This window comes from Mya arenaria, chromosome 3 (genome assembly GCF_026914265.1).
Source record: "Mya arenaria isolate MELC-2E11 chromosome 3, ASM2691426v1".
Classification (NCBI taxonomy): Eukaryota; Metazoa; Mollusca; class Bivalvia; order Myida; family Myidae; genus Mya; species Mya arenaria.
This window is the reverse complement of record NC_069124.1, coordinates 85030803-85045584: the sequence shown is the minus strand read 5'-3', so window position 1 is coordinate 85045584 and position 14782 is coordinate 85030803. Positions and strand designations below refer to the sequence as shown.

Here is a 14782-nt window from a genome sequence, read left to right as displayed (position 1 = left end):
GGGTTTATATTTCAAATTTTATTGAAATTGGTCAAAAAATAAAGAAGTTAGAGCAATTTTTCATTTTTTTCCAAAAATAGATCGGAAATCGAGGTGAAATCCAGATTCCGATAAGTGAAATCCACTCATAACTCAGTTATTTTAATAAATAATTTTCTGTTTTTGTATATTTATTAGAAAGTGCCTCATCAAGGGTTTATATTTCAAATTTTATTGAAATTGGTCAAAAAATAAAGAAGTTAGAGCAATTTTTTCAATTTTTTTTCAAAAATAGATCGGAAATCGAGGTGAAATCCAGTTTTCGAGAAGTGAAATCCACTCATAACTCATTAATTTTAATAAATAATTTTCTGTTTTTGTATATTTATTAGAGAGTGCCTCATAAAGGGTTTATATTTCAAATTTTATTGAAATTGGTCAAAAAATGAAGAAGTAAGAGCAATTTTTCGAAAATAGATCGGAAATCGAGGTGAAATCCAGTTTACGAGAAGTGAAATCCACTCTTAACTCAGTTTTATTAATTAGTAATTTTTATTTTTTTGTATACATTTTGGAAAGTGCCTAATGAAGGGTTTATATTTTAAATTTTATTGAAATATATCATGAAATGAAGAAGTTAGAGCAATTTTTCGGAAATCGAAGTGAAATCCACATTTTGACAAGTGAAATCCACTTTTTCAGACGTGAAATCCACTCACAACTCATTTATTTTTAACAAATTAATTTTTCTGTAGAACAGATAATTGAAAGGGCTTCATAATGGGTTTATATTTCAAATTTTATCCAAATTGATCCAAAAATAAGAAAGTTGTAGACCTATTTTGAAAAAAGATCGGAAATCGAAGTGAAATCCACATTTTGACAAGTGAAATCCACTTTTTGAGACGTGAAATCCACGGTAAACGGACATTTGCCCCCCCGGACATTTGCCCCCCCGGATGTTTGCCCCCCCGGATGTTTGCCCCCCTTTTGGACCATGGCGGACATTTGCCCCCCCGCCGTTTTCGAGGGGGCGGACATTTGCCCCCCCTCAATGTTCGAGGGGGCGGACATTTGCCCCCCCTCCGGTTATATAAGTAATATTCTAGACAAACCTATACCAAAATTGCTTATTAACCAACATAACTCCAATTTGTGTATTTTGCATGTCTTCAATCAAATAAAAGCCACGACATAAGAGAAGGGAGACTACTCGATAATGCGATAACTTTAATAATCTTACAAACTATCAACACCAAACATGTGTTTGTATTAAAGTGCGATCCAACACTACAATTAAAGCAATCCCGATCACGCTAATTACCTATGTGTGCATGATATCAAAGAAGTGTTAATTAATGAGAAACAATTAAAGCAATCTCGATCGCGCTATTTACCTCTGTTTGCATGATATCAAAGAAGAGTTAATTAATGAGAAACAATTAAAGCAATCTCGATCGCGCTATTTACCTCTGTTTGCATGATATCAAAGAAGAGATAATTAACGAGAAAAATGTGACGTACTTTTGCTCAAAATACAAACTAAGAACACGGGACTCATATAATGGACGTATTTCCTATCACAAATTACAACTCACAATTCACTTCCACGAAGCAACATGGAATTCATTACGAGTAGTAGAGGCGCACCAAAGCTTTGCTTTGATAGTTTTACGTACACGAAGAAGAAAAGCAGCAAGACCACCATCACCTGGGAGTGCTCACAGAGACGCACCTTGGAATGCAAAGGAGCAGTTATCCGTAATTAGTGACAAACATACAAACTGGTGTAAATCGGTTGGCAGTTTGCACGTAAATTGAACAAATAGTTAAAGAAAAAAATGTTCATTTTTTTTATAAATTAATATATTTTTAATGTCTTGGTATAAACTTATAAAACCGGGGGGGGGGCAAATGTCCGCCCCCTTGAAAACGGCGGGGGGGGCAAATGTCCGCCCCCTCGAAAACGGCGGGGGGGGCAAATGTCCGCGATGGTCCAAAAGGGGGGCAAACATCCGGGGGGGGCAAACATCCGGGGGGGGCAAATGTCCTAGTTTCGAAATCCACTCATAACTCATTTATTGTTAACAAATTATTTTTTTGTTGAACAAATAATTGAAAAGGCTACATAATGGGTTTATATTTCAAATTTTATTCAAATTGATCCAAAAATAAGAAAGTTGAAGTTATATTGTGAGGGCGTTTTGTTGTGTATGCATAATTGTTTATTTTTTTTCATGATAAACACAATATCCATACACATCCAGGCCATACAACGTGGAGGCGCCCTCAATCATGGCCCTTTTTTACTTTCGAATTTTGAAAATATTAAAAATTTAATAAATAATCCGAGAATTGTTTTGTATTATTTGTTTATGCCAGACATTTATTTATGGTTATTTATACATGTACATTGGTTGATATACATGTACATAATCATAAAAAATAAATAAAAAAAAACAAACAAACAAATACAACAGAACAAAGTTACACCAAGTGAAATCATATGTTTAACTTGGTTTACAATGATGAGAGATAATGAAAAGGTATGTTCACAACAGTTAAGGAAAATAATTACACAAAATAAACAATAGCAAAATATGAAAAAAATATACACAGGTAAACAGAAAGGGGAAACTTCAAAGACAAATTTCTAAGCAAAAAAAGTTTCAACGCACAGAGAAAACGCATCAATAATCTTGTTCGAAAAAGTGTACAATGCATTGAAATGAAGGACATAAGATTTCATAAGGACTATCACAGTGACATGGTGCACTACAAAAACAAAGGACACATTAAATACTTTCACGCCATCAGGAAACATATTACGTAATTTCACAGATTAATACGAGCTAAAAGCAATTATTGTGATGTTAGTTATAAATATGCTTATTGTTGTAGTTCCATTTAAATTTTAAATATAAACCGATGATAATGCCTTTTCAATTATTTGTTCAACAAAAAAAAAAAATTGTTAAAAATAAATGAGTTATGAGTGGATTTCACGTCTGGAAAAGTGGATTTCACTTGTCAAAATGTGGATTTCACTACGCTTTCAGATCAATTTTAAATATATTTATCAAACTTCTTCATTTTTGGACCAATTCCATTTAAATTTTAAATATAAACCGATGATAATGCCTTTTCAATTATTTGTTCAACAAAAAAAATAATTTGTTAACAATAAATGAGTTATGAGTGGATTTCACGTCTCAAAAAGTGGATTTCACTTGTCAAAATGTGGATTTCACTTCGATTTCCGATCTTTTTTCAAAATAGGTCTACAACTTTCTTATTTTTGGATCAATTTGAATAAAATTTGAAATATAAACCCATTATGAAGCCCTTTCAATTATCTGTTCTACAGAAAAATTAATTTGTTAAAAATAAATGAGTTGTGAGTGGATTTCACGTCTGAAAAAGTGGATTTCACTTGTCAAAATGTGGATTTCACTTCGATTTCCGAAAAATTGCTCTAACTTCTTCATTTCATGATATATTTCAATAAAATTTGAAATATAAACCCTTCATTAGGCACTTTCCAAAATGTATACAAAAAAATAAAAATTACTAATTAATAAAACTGAGTTAAGAGTGGATTTCACTTCTCGAAAACTGGATTTCACCTCGATTTCCGATCTATTTTCGAAAAATTGCTCTTACTTCTTCATTTTTTGACCAATTTCAATAAAATTTGAAATATAAACCCTTTATGAGGCACTCTCTAATAAATATACAAAAACAGAAAATTATTTATTAAAATTAATGAGTTATGAGTGGATTTCACTTCTCGAAAACTGGATTTCACCTCGATTTCCGATCTATTTTTGAAAAAAAAATTGAAAAATTGCTCTAACTTCTTTATTTTTTGACCAATTTCAATAAGATTTGAAATATAAACCCTTGATGAGGCACTTTCTAATAAATATACAAAAACAGAAAATTATTTATTAAAATAACTGAGTTATGAGTGGATTTCACTTATCGGAATCTGGATTTCACCTCGATTTCCGATCTATTTTTGGAAAAAAATGAAAAATTGCTCTAACTTCTTTATTTTTTGACCAATTTCAATAAAATTTGAAATATAAACCCTTCATGAGGCACTTTCTAATATGTATATAAAAAAAATAAATTATTAATTAAAATAACTGAGTTCTGAGTGGATTTCACGTTTTGAGTGGATTTCACGTGAAATCCACTGGATTCCTGTATCACCCCGCACCCTATTAAATTGATCTTTATTCCATCGCTATCGACCTACTTTCGGTTCAGAAAATTGTCGGTGCTAGCGTTCAATGTAACTGTGGTAAAAGATCCCAATGGCCAACTCCGGCAAATTTAATGTTTTACTTGGTTTAACTGGAAGTGTTGCAAGTATAAAGGCTTCTCAGATTGTATCTTCATTAATTGACGAAAAGGTGGGTTAAAACAAGTGCTGACATTTAAATGTAAAATAAATGATCGTAATCTTCTACAATATAAGACATGTCATATAACTCTATCTATCTATATTAAGGCGTCACAATACTGAGGCAATTGTACTCGTATTTGGTATGTTACATGTCTACATCCCTTTCCACAACGAGACCCAGCTCACAACGAGTCTCAGTTTACATAGATGTACGTACATGTACCTCTGCTCAGCCAGATTCATTCCCTGGAGTCATTGTTAACAAAACTCAGTCAATGTCCACAACGAGACTCTGGCCCTTTCCATTATATTAGACTTACTTATTGGCCAAGACCAAGTCACTTTCAACAACAAAATTTGTTTTGAAATCAAGATTATTGGGATTCTATTCACAATAAGACTCGGTCCCTGTTCCCAACTAGTCTCATTATCCGAACACAGCGAGGCTTCCACAAGAATGACTCAGTCTCTGTCCACAAGAATGACTCTGTCCATAAAGATGACTCAGTCCCTGTCCACAAGAATGAATCACTAGTCAGTCTCTGTCAACAAGAATGACTCATTCCGTGACCACAAGAATGACTCAGTCTCTGTCCACAAGAATGACCCAGTCCCTGACCACTAAAATGACCCAGTCTCTGTCCACAAGAATGACTCAGTCTCTGTCCACAAGAATGACTCAGCCTCTGTCCACACAAATGACCCAGTCTCTACCCACAAGAGTGACCAAGTCTCTGTCCACAAGAATGACTCAGTCTCTGTCCACAAGAATGACCCAGTCTCTGTACACAAGAATGACTCAGTCCCTGTCCACAAGAATGACTCGGTCCCTGTCCAGAAGAATGACTCAGTCTCTGTCCACAAGAATGACTCAGTCCCTGTCCACAAGAATGACTCAGTCTCTGTCCACAAGAATGACTCAGTCTCAGTCCACAATAATGACTCAGTCTCTGTCCTCAAGAATGACTCAGTCTTTGTCCTCAAGAATGATTCAGTCTCTGTCCACAAGAATGACTTGAAGTCTCTGTCGACAAGAGTGACTCAGTCACTGTCCCCAAGAATGATTCAGTCTCTGTCCACAAGAATGACTCAATCTCTGTCCCCAAGAATGACCCAGCCTCTGTCCACAAGAATAACTCAGTCTCTGTCCACAAGAGTGACCAAGTCTCTGTCCACAAGAATGACTCAGTCACTGTCCCCAAGAATGATTCAGTCTCTGTCCACAAGAATGACTCAATCTCTGTCCCCAAGAATGACCCAGCCTCTGTCCACAAGAATAACTCAGTCTCTGTCCACAAGAGTGACCAAGTCTCTGTCCACAAGAATGACTCAGTCACTGTCCACAAGAATGACTCAGTCTCTGTTTACAAGAGTGACCCAGTCCCTGTGCTCAAGAATGACTCAGTCACTGTCCACAAGAATGACTCAGTCTCTGTCCCCAGTAATGACCCAGTCTCTATACACAAGAATGACTCAGTCCCTGTCCACAAGAATGACTCAGTCCCTGTCCACAAGAATGACTCAGTCCCTGTCGACAAGAGTGACTCAGTCTCTGTCCACAAGAATGACTCAGATCCTATCCACAAGAATGACTCAGTCTCTGTCCACAAGAATGACTCGATCTCTGTCCACAAGAATGACTCAGTCCCTATCAACAACAATGACTCAGTCCCTGACCACTAGAATGACTCAGATCCTATCCACAAGAATGACTCAGTCTCTGTCCACAAGAATGACTCAGTCCCTATCCACAACAATGACTCAGTCCCTGTCCACAATAATGACTCAGTCGCTGTCCACAAGAATGACTCAGTCTCTGTCCACAAGAATCACTCAGTCTCAGTCCACAAGAATCACTCAGTCCATGACCACAATAATGACTCAATCTCTGTCCACAAGAATGACTCAGTCCACAAGAATGACCCAGTCTCAGTCCACAAGAATGACTCAGTCTATGTCCACAAGAATGACCCAGTCCCTGTCGACAAGAGTGACTCAGTCTCTGTCCACAAGAATGACTCAGTCCCTATCCACAAGAATGACTCAGTCTCTGTCCACAAGAATGACTCAGTCTCTGTCCACAAGAATGACTCAGTCCCTATCAACAACAATGACTCAGTCCCTGACCACAAGAATGACTCAGTCTCTGTCCACAAGAATGACTCAGTCTCTGTCCACAACAATGACTCAGTCCCTATCCACAACAATGACTCAGTCACTGACCACAATAATGACTCAGTCTCTGTCCAAAAGAATGACTCAGTCTCTGTCCACAAGAATGACTCAGTCTCAGTCCACAAGAATGACTCAGTCCCTGACCACAAGAATGACTCAATCTCTGTCCACAAGAATGACTTAATCTCTGTCCACAAGAATGACTCATTCTATGTCCACAAGAATGACCCAGTCTCAGTCCACAAGAATGAATCCATCTCTGTCCACAAGAATGGCTCAATCCCTGTCCACAAGAATGACCCAGTCTCAGTCCACAAGAATGACTCAGTCTCTGTCCACAAGAATGACTCAGTCCCTGTCCACAAGAATGACTCAGTCTCTGTCCACAAGAATGACTCAGTCTCTGTTCACAAGAGTGACTCAGTTTATGTTCTCAAGTATAACTTAGTCTCCGTTCTCAAAAATGACTCAGTCTCTGTATTCAAGAATGACTTAGTATCTCTCAACAAGATTGAATAAGTCCCTTTTCACAGGAATGTTTTGCTGTTATTCTAATATTCAATTGAAATTAAAAATAATGCTATGCTAATGTATTTATTCATGAACCGCAACACGCTTTGCATTTTAATGTTTTAAAGGGGCGCAAAATAGGATTATGCAATATTTTTTTTAATTTAAGTGCATTACTCTGTTAAACTTATCTTACTAAGTGATCAAAACAGAAATAAAAACATATGATTTGTGTAAAGATGACGGAACATAAGCGATATTTTGGCGCCTTTTCAAATGCAGAATTTGTGGCCACAAAATTATTAAACACATAACATAGATGCTTTTTTGTTTGATCATTAATGTCAATTCAGTTAACCATGATAATGCAATAAAATGATTTTTGGGCATCAACCTGTATTGTACCCCTTCAATCATTTGATTTTTAATCCCACGCCACGGAGTGGGGAGGGGATTATAGGAATGCACTTCGTCCGTCTGCCAGTCTGTCTGTCTGTCTGTCCATCCGTCTGGCCGTAAAATTTCGTGTCCGGGCTATAACTTTCTTATGCATTGATGGATTACCATATTACTTGGTACAAATGTTGTCCTCATGGAGACGATGTGCAGTGACCTTGACCCGGGTCCATACCTTATAGGTCAAGGTCACACAAGACATTTAAAGGCCAGAGTAAACATGCTCGTTTCCGCGCTATAACTTACTTATGCATTAATGGATTACCATATTACTTGGTACAAATGTTGTCCTCATGGAGACGATGTGCAGTGATCTTGACCCGGATCCATACCTCAAAGGTCAAGGTCACACAAGACATTTAAAGATCAGAGTACACATGCTCGTGTCCGCGCTATAACTTACTTATGCATTGATGGATTACCATATTACTGGGTACAAATGTTGTCCTTATTGAGACGATGTGCAGTGACCTTGACCCGGGTCCATACCTCAAAGGTCAAGGTCATACCATATTACTGGGTACAAATGTTGTCCTTATTGAGACGATGTGTAGTGACCTTGACCCGGGTCCATACCTCAAAGGTCAAGGTCACACGATACATTTAAAGGTCAGAGTACACATGCTCGTGTCCGCGCTATAACTTACTTATGCATGGATGGATTACCATATTACTTGGTACAAATGTTGTCCTCATTAAGACGATGTGCAGTGACCTTGACTCGGGTCCATACCTCAAAGGTCAAGGTCACATGAGACACTTAAAGGTCAGAGTACACATGCCCGTGTCCGCGCTATAACTTACTTATGCATTGATGGATTACCATATTACTTTATCGAAAATACTTAAGGCTTGCTATTTCATCGATGTTATAAATCAAGGACTCATTTTCCTTCTTTTATTTTAGCCAAAAAAAACTTGACATTGATCTGACCTACACTACACACAATATGAATAACTTTAACAAATATCCTTTTATAATATGTTCATATATCCAAGAATGTTTAGGTTACTGATCAAACAACTTGTATTTCCTATATTCCCACTCTTGACCAGTGGTTGTGTTCAATTTCGGTCAGATTCAACGTACCAGTAAGGTTGTGAGAAAAACAAAATATACTAAAAAACAACGGCGGGGGATATAGCCGTCCATCGGACTGCCTTGTCATTTTTTAAATCGGTAACTATGTTCAATGTATGGACAGAAGCAGCACTATTGTTATTGGCGTCTTTAATAAACTCATTAACGTGAAATTGTCAAATTTAATAAATGTGTGCATTTCCCCTTCAGTTCAACGTGAAGGTTGTCGTCTCGGAGAATGCGAAGCACTTCCTGGACATACCGACATTTCCCGTGCCGGTCATTGACGACGCGGAAGAGTGGAAGGTGAGGCGGTGTCTGTGGATATTTTGATTGAAGTTTAAAGCAAACTCTTTTCTTTTACGGGCAATACTTATATTATTTTTTCCACATAATGTTTGTGCTTCAATGTTTGTTTTATTCGGATTATGCGTAATAGACCAATATACGTCAATTACAAATGATTTCTACATATCAACACTTACAGGGCTGGAGCAAGCGAGGGGACCCTGTGCTGCACATCGAGCTACGTCGCTGGGCGGACATGATGCTTATAGCACCCTTAGACGCCAACACCATGGCTAAAATCGCGACAGGAATATGTGATAACCTTCTCGTAAATATGCTATTGATTGTTCTTAAATCAATTTTATTCTTTGGTCGTGTAATAACATATTCATGACAAAGTGTATAATATTTAATATATATATGTATAGATAAAAAGATATGTATATACAAATACTAATGATGCGGTGTTTGTGCGTTGTAGACATGCGTTGTTCGGGCGTGGGAAATGTCCAAGCCGCTACTGTTGGCGCCTGCCATGAACACGTGTATGTGGGAACATCCGGTCACGCGGGAACAGCTGGTTCGCCTGAGGGGCTTGGGCTACATCTACATCCCTGTGGTGGAGAAGACACTTGTCTGTGGCGACTCAGGTACGTGCTGCCTGTCAAATGCACCCATTTAGGGTATATCATTGAAACTCATATACAGTAATATTATATGTGTGTTGTTCATAACTGTGTAATCATTTTTAAACAGGTTTTCACATAGTGAAACCTTGTTATTAGAATGGCGAACGTCGTTGTTCGGGCGGGCGAGCGGGCGGGCGGCCGGGCGGCGTCAAACTCACCTTTGAAACTGAATAACTTTAGTAAGGGATGACATATCTTGACCAAACTTGGTCTATAGGAAGAGTTTATGGAGACCTTTCATGGGATTGCGTTTGGGGTCCCGAGGGTCAAGGTCAAGGTCACTGTAACTAAAAATAGAAAAACGGTTGAAACTGAATAACTTTAGTTAGGGATGACATATCTTGACTAAACTTGGTCAATAGGAAGAGTTTATGGAGACATTTCATGGGATTGCGTTTGGTGTCCCTAGGGTCAAGGTCAAGGTCACTGTTACTAAAAATAGAAAAACGGTTGAAACTGAATAACTTTAGTTAAGGATGACATATCTTGACTAAACTTGGTCTATAGGAAAGGTTTATGGATACCTTGCATGGGATTGCGTTTGGGGTCCCTAGGGTCAAGGTCACTTTTACTAAAAATAGAAAAACGGTTGAAACTGAATAACTTTAGTTAGGGTTGACATATCTTGACCAAACTTGATCAATAGGAAGAGTTTATTAACATTGCGTTTGGGGTCCCTAGGGTCAAGGTCAAGGTCACTGTTACTAAAAACAGAAAACAGTTGAAACTGAATAACTTTAGGTAGGGATGACATATCTTGACTAAACTTGGTCTATATGAAGAGTTTATGGAGACCTTTCTTGGGATTGTGTTTGGGGTCCCTAGGTTCAAGGTCAAGGTGACTGTTACTAAAAATAGAAAAACAGTTGAAACTGAATAACTTTAGTTAGGGGTGACATATCTTGACTAAACTTGGTCTATTGGAAGAGTTTGTGGAGACCTTTCATGGGATTGCGTTTGGGGTCGGTTAAGGTCAAGGTCACTGTTAATAAAAATAGAAAAAAACAGTTGAAACTGAATAACTTTAGTTAGGGATTTCATTTCTTGACTAAACTTGGTCAATAGGAAGAGTTTATGGAGACCTTTAATTGGATTGCGTTTGGGGTCCCTAGGGTCAAGGTCAAGGTCACTGTTTCTAAAAATAGAAAAACGGTTGAAACTGAATAACTTTAGTTAAGGATGACATATCTTGACAAAACTTGGTCTGTAGGAAGGGTTTATTGAGACCTTTCATGGGATTGCGTTTGGGGTCCCTAGGGTCAAGGTCACTGTAACTTAAAATAGAAAAACGGTTGAAACTGAATAACTTTAGTTAGGGATGACATATCTTGACCAAACTTGGTCAATAGGAAGAGTTTATGGATATCTTTCATGGGATTTTGTTTGGGGTCCCTAGGGTCAAGGTCACTGTAACTAAAAATAGAAAAACAGTTGAAACTGAATAACTTTAGTAAGGGGTGACTTATCTTGACTAAACTTGGTCTATAGGAAGAGTTAATGGAGATTTTTTATGGGATTGTGTTTGGGGTCCCTTGGTTCAAGGTCAAGGTGACTGTTACTAAAAATAGAAAAACAGTTGAAACTGAATAACTTAAGGGTTGACATATCTTGACCAAACTTGGTCTATAGAAAGAGTTTATGGATACCTATCATGGGATTGCGTTTGGGATCTCTAGATTCAAGGTCAAGGTCACAGTTACTAAAAATAAAAAAAAGGTTGAAACTGAATAAATTAAGTTAGGGTTGACATATCCTGACCCAACTTGGTCTATAGGAAGAGTTTATGGATACCTTTCAATGGATTGCATTTGGGGTCCCTAGGGTCAAGGTCACTGTTACTAAAACTAGAAAAACAGACACAGGCTGAAGTTCTTTTGTCAATCATTAAAAACCTGGTTTCGTTACATTGCGGCGTTTCTTGTTATTTTATAGCTACGTCTAGCTTAAACTTTACCTTTTACGAAATTTGTCTTGACGGTGTTCTTAGAAAGCAGTATTTTCAAATTTAAGGGCAAGGTGCAATGGCTGAAGTTCCGACAATCATACAAACTGTTTGTGACGTCAGAGAGCGCCTCACTGCAAACGCCGGTGACATTATTGAAATAAAAAATGACGACAGAAAAAGGAAACATGACGATAAAGGTGTTGATTGTGCTTCTTGACCATTTTTTGAAACACAGACTGCAAAATCAATTAAAGTTGCACGTTTGCATGCATTGACACACACAGACGATAAGTAAGTCTGCAGTGTTTCACACAACAGGCAAAACCATGTTGTGTCGCCTGCGTAGATAAATAAAAGTATCGAAGCTGCTGAAGTGTCGATGTTCGAGAAAATTGCTTGCAACCTAAAGGAATAATGGAATAAATGTTGTGAGGTTAGAATAAACTAGGTGGCAATCAGAAAGCGAGACGTAGCTTTACAGCGCCTTTAATACACTAAATTATAATTGTTTACAAGTTAGATAGCTGCCCAACTATCCATGGAATTATTTCCGTCAGAATCGAACTACCCATGTGCTAACCCAATAGAAAGAAAAATTGAAATACATGTCAACATTAAAATACGTATATCTATGTATATCAATGCAAGAGAAATATGAAACACTGCAAGCAAGCTAGCACGTACTGTACAGTCTATAACGACACCTGAATATAACGACATTTTCCTCATACCTTTAATGTTGTTTACAATGTCTATACCGACAAAAAATTGGAAGTATGTGATATATTAAGTGCCACTTTTTACATAGTTATTTTGCAAACACTCTGGTGCTGTTGCCAGATTTATATATATGAACTGTACCAAATAAATTCAGCACGGAATATTTATATATTTATGATTTAAAGAACATTCTGAAAATCCACAACACTGTTATGTTTCAAGTTTCTCCATGCGACCAATTCGCATTGATAACATTAACAATGTGTAGAAGATCCCATGAGTATATAACATTTTTATTTGCTATGTATCTAAATGACTTGGAAGAAACTTTAATCATGAAAGGCCATGATGGCATTGATATTGGTATGTTTAAACTATATCTCATTTTATATGCAGATGATATATGTATTTTTTCTGAAACGGAAAAGGGACTACAAACTGGTCTATCCATACTTGAAGAATATTGTAATACATGGAAGCTAAAAGTAAATGTCAGTAAAACAAAAATCATGATATTTAAAAAAGGAGGGCGGAGATTAGGTAACATTATGTTTACTTATAACAATGAAGAAATTGAAATTGTTTATAAATTTAATTATTTGGGAATTGTGTTCACCACAGGTGGATCTTTTAATACGGCCTTTGAAAGTATAGCCGGTCAAGCCATGAAAGCAATTTACACGATGAAATCGTATCTTGTTAAATTCCCATACATTTCTGTAAGTCACAGATTAGATTTATTTGATAAACTTATCGACCCAGTGATATGTTATGGTAGTGAAATCTGGGAATATTCAAATGCACCAGTCTTAGAGAGATTATACCTTAGATTTTATAAGCAATTACATGTACTTGGAGTTAAATTGCAGACGCAAAATGTCTTTGTCTATGGTGAATTGGGCAAGATGCCATGTAAAAATAGAACTATGTACAATGTCATAAGATACTGGACTAAGATTATATGTACATCAGATATTAAGTATGCTAAACTTGAATATGATGTTAAATGACCTAGATATATATCCAAATAAGCCATCTTGGGCAAAGCATGTTAGACTTGGTTATTCCAGACTGTAGGAAATGTAAGTTTGTTTTTTATCATGTTAAACAAAGAATAAGTGATCAATATAAGCAAAAATGGAATGCAGATATAGAAAGTTCAAGTAGAGCATTAACGTATAGACTGTTTGCTGATTTTAAATTTCAACCATATTTAGATATTGTTAGCATTGAAAAGTATAGAATCTCACTAACTAAATTACGTGTTTCGTCACATTGACTTTGTAAACCTTGAAAAATAGTCATGTTATATAGTAGAGTAGAGTAAATTATTTTATATACGTTTATGGTAACATAGTTTGGTTTATTGGGAAAACATATACAGTAGGCATAAGCCCATAAGTACTGTATACAAATACAATGGTTAGTACATTCATATGGTTGGCGATGAGTAGTGTGTACATGTAGTAAGATACAGCGAAAGGAGAGTAACTTGCAATACAATAAATAAATATTTCAGGCATTACTCAATGTTTAAGTTTTAGGAAGGCACACACACACACACACACACACACGCACACGCACACACGCACACACACATATATATATACTAGTTGTAAAAAAGTAAATTTCTTGCAGCAAATGCTTTATGACAAAATGTTGCTATTTTTTCAAAACAACACAACTTTCTGATTGTAATACATCTTTGAACTTTATAACATTAGCGTTGGTACGGTAATATCTGTTTATTAGTGTTTGTCTTAGTTCTATGAAACATTCACATTCGAAAATAAAGTGAAATTCGTCTTTTAAAGAGTTACAAAATAAACAGACTCTTTCATTAACTGGAATAGGTGTAGGTTTGTTCCATATTTACACTAAATACAAATTATGACCATTGATTTACTCTTTTCTTATTGCTTTTGACATGCATTTTTTTTATATTTTTAACCAAACTGAAACCTGGTTATTAGAATGGTGTACGCCGTTGTTTCGGGTGGGCCGGCCATGAGGGCAGCGTCAAACTTATGGTATAGAATAAGTTTAGTTAGTTTGAAAAATGGTGATCAAACTTTGTGTATAGGGAGATATTATGGTGACCTTTCATTCCATTGCGTGCTGGGTTCATTGGGTCAAGGTCATGGTCACTGTTACTATAAAAGAAAAATGGTTGGTACTGAATAAATTTGGTTAGGGTTGACATATTGCAACCAAACTTGGTATATATAGGACGTGTTTATGGATGCTTAACATTGGGTTGCATTCGGTGCCACTAGGATGAAGGTCAAGGACACTGAAGAGTGCAAGAAAAAAAATAAGTAACATTAAAACCGATGTGAAGTAGGCGGCAGTTGTCAACTTGATCAGGCGGTGGGCAAGCTCCAAATTTGAGGATTGGGGGCTCGGCCGCGATTTTGCATATTTTCCAAAAACCGCTAGCGCGGTTTATGGATATGCAAATTCGTGGCTGAGCGTTCATATTGCATGAACGCACAAAAATATGAATCGAAAACATAGATTACTAA

At 36.7% G+C, this 14782-nt stretch overlaps 1 protein-coding gene across 1 annotated transcript; it reads left to right on the top strand.

The window, feature by feature from the left end:
• The first annotated feature begins 4266 nt into the window (after positions 1-4266).
• LOC128228365 (phosphopantothenoylcysteine decarboxylase-like) lies at positions 4267-13111 on the top strand. The gene is made up of 5 exons (XM_052939651.1): positions 4267-4400; positions 8826-8921; positions 9103-9231; positions 9385-9553; positions 11603-13111. Exons 1-5 carry the CDS (start codon positions 4302-4304, stop codon positions 11752-11754), a joined length of 645 nt encoding a protein of 214 aa, XP_052795611.1. The 5' UTR covers positions 4267-4301; the 3' UTR covers positions 11755-13111.
• The last annotated feature ends 1671 nt before the right edge of the window (positions 13112-14782 follow it).

What these genes read in the sequence shown, in the direction of transcription:
- LOC128228365 (XM_052939651.1), top strand. Translation starts at nt 4,302, where the DNA reads ATGGCCAACTCCGGCAAATTTAATGTTTTACTTGGTTTAACTGGAAGT. An exon ending in CTTCATTAATTGACGAAAAG is followed by an intron (nt 4,401 to 8,825) that starts GTGGGTTAAAAC and finishes TTTCCCCTTCAG; the next exon opens with TTCAACGTGAAGGTTGTCGT. An exon ending in ACGACGCGGAAGAGTGGAAG is followed by an intron (nt 8,922 to 9,102) that starts GTGAGGCGGTGT and finishes CAACACTTACAG; the next exon opens with GGCTGGAGCAAGCGAGGGGA.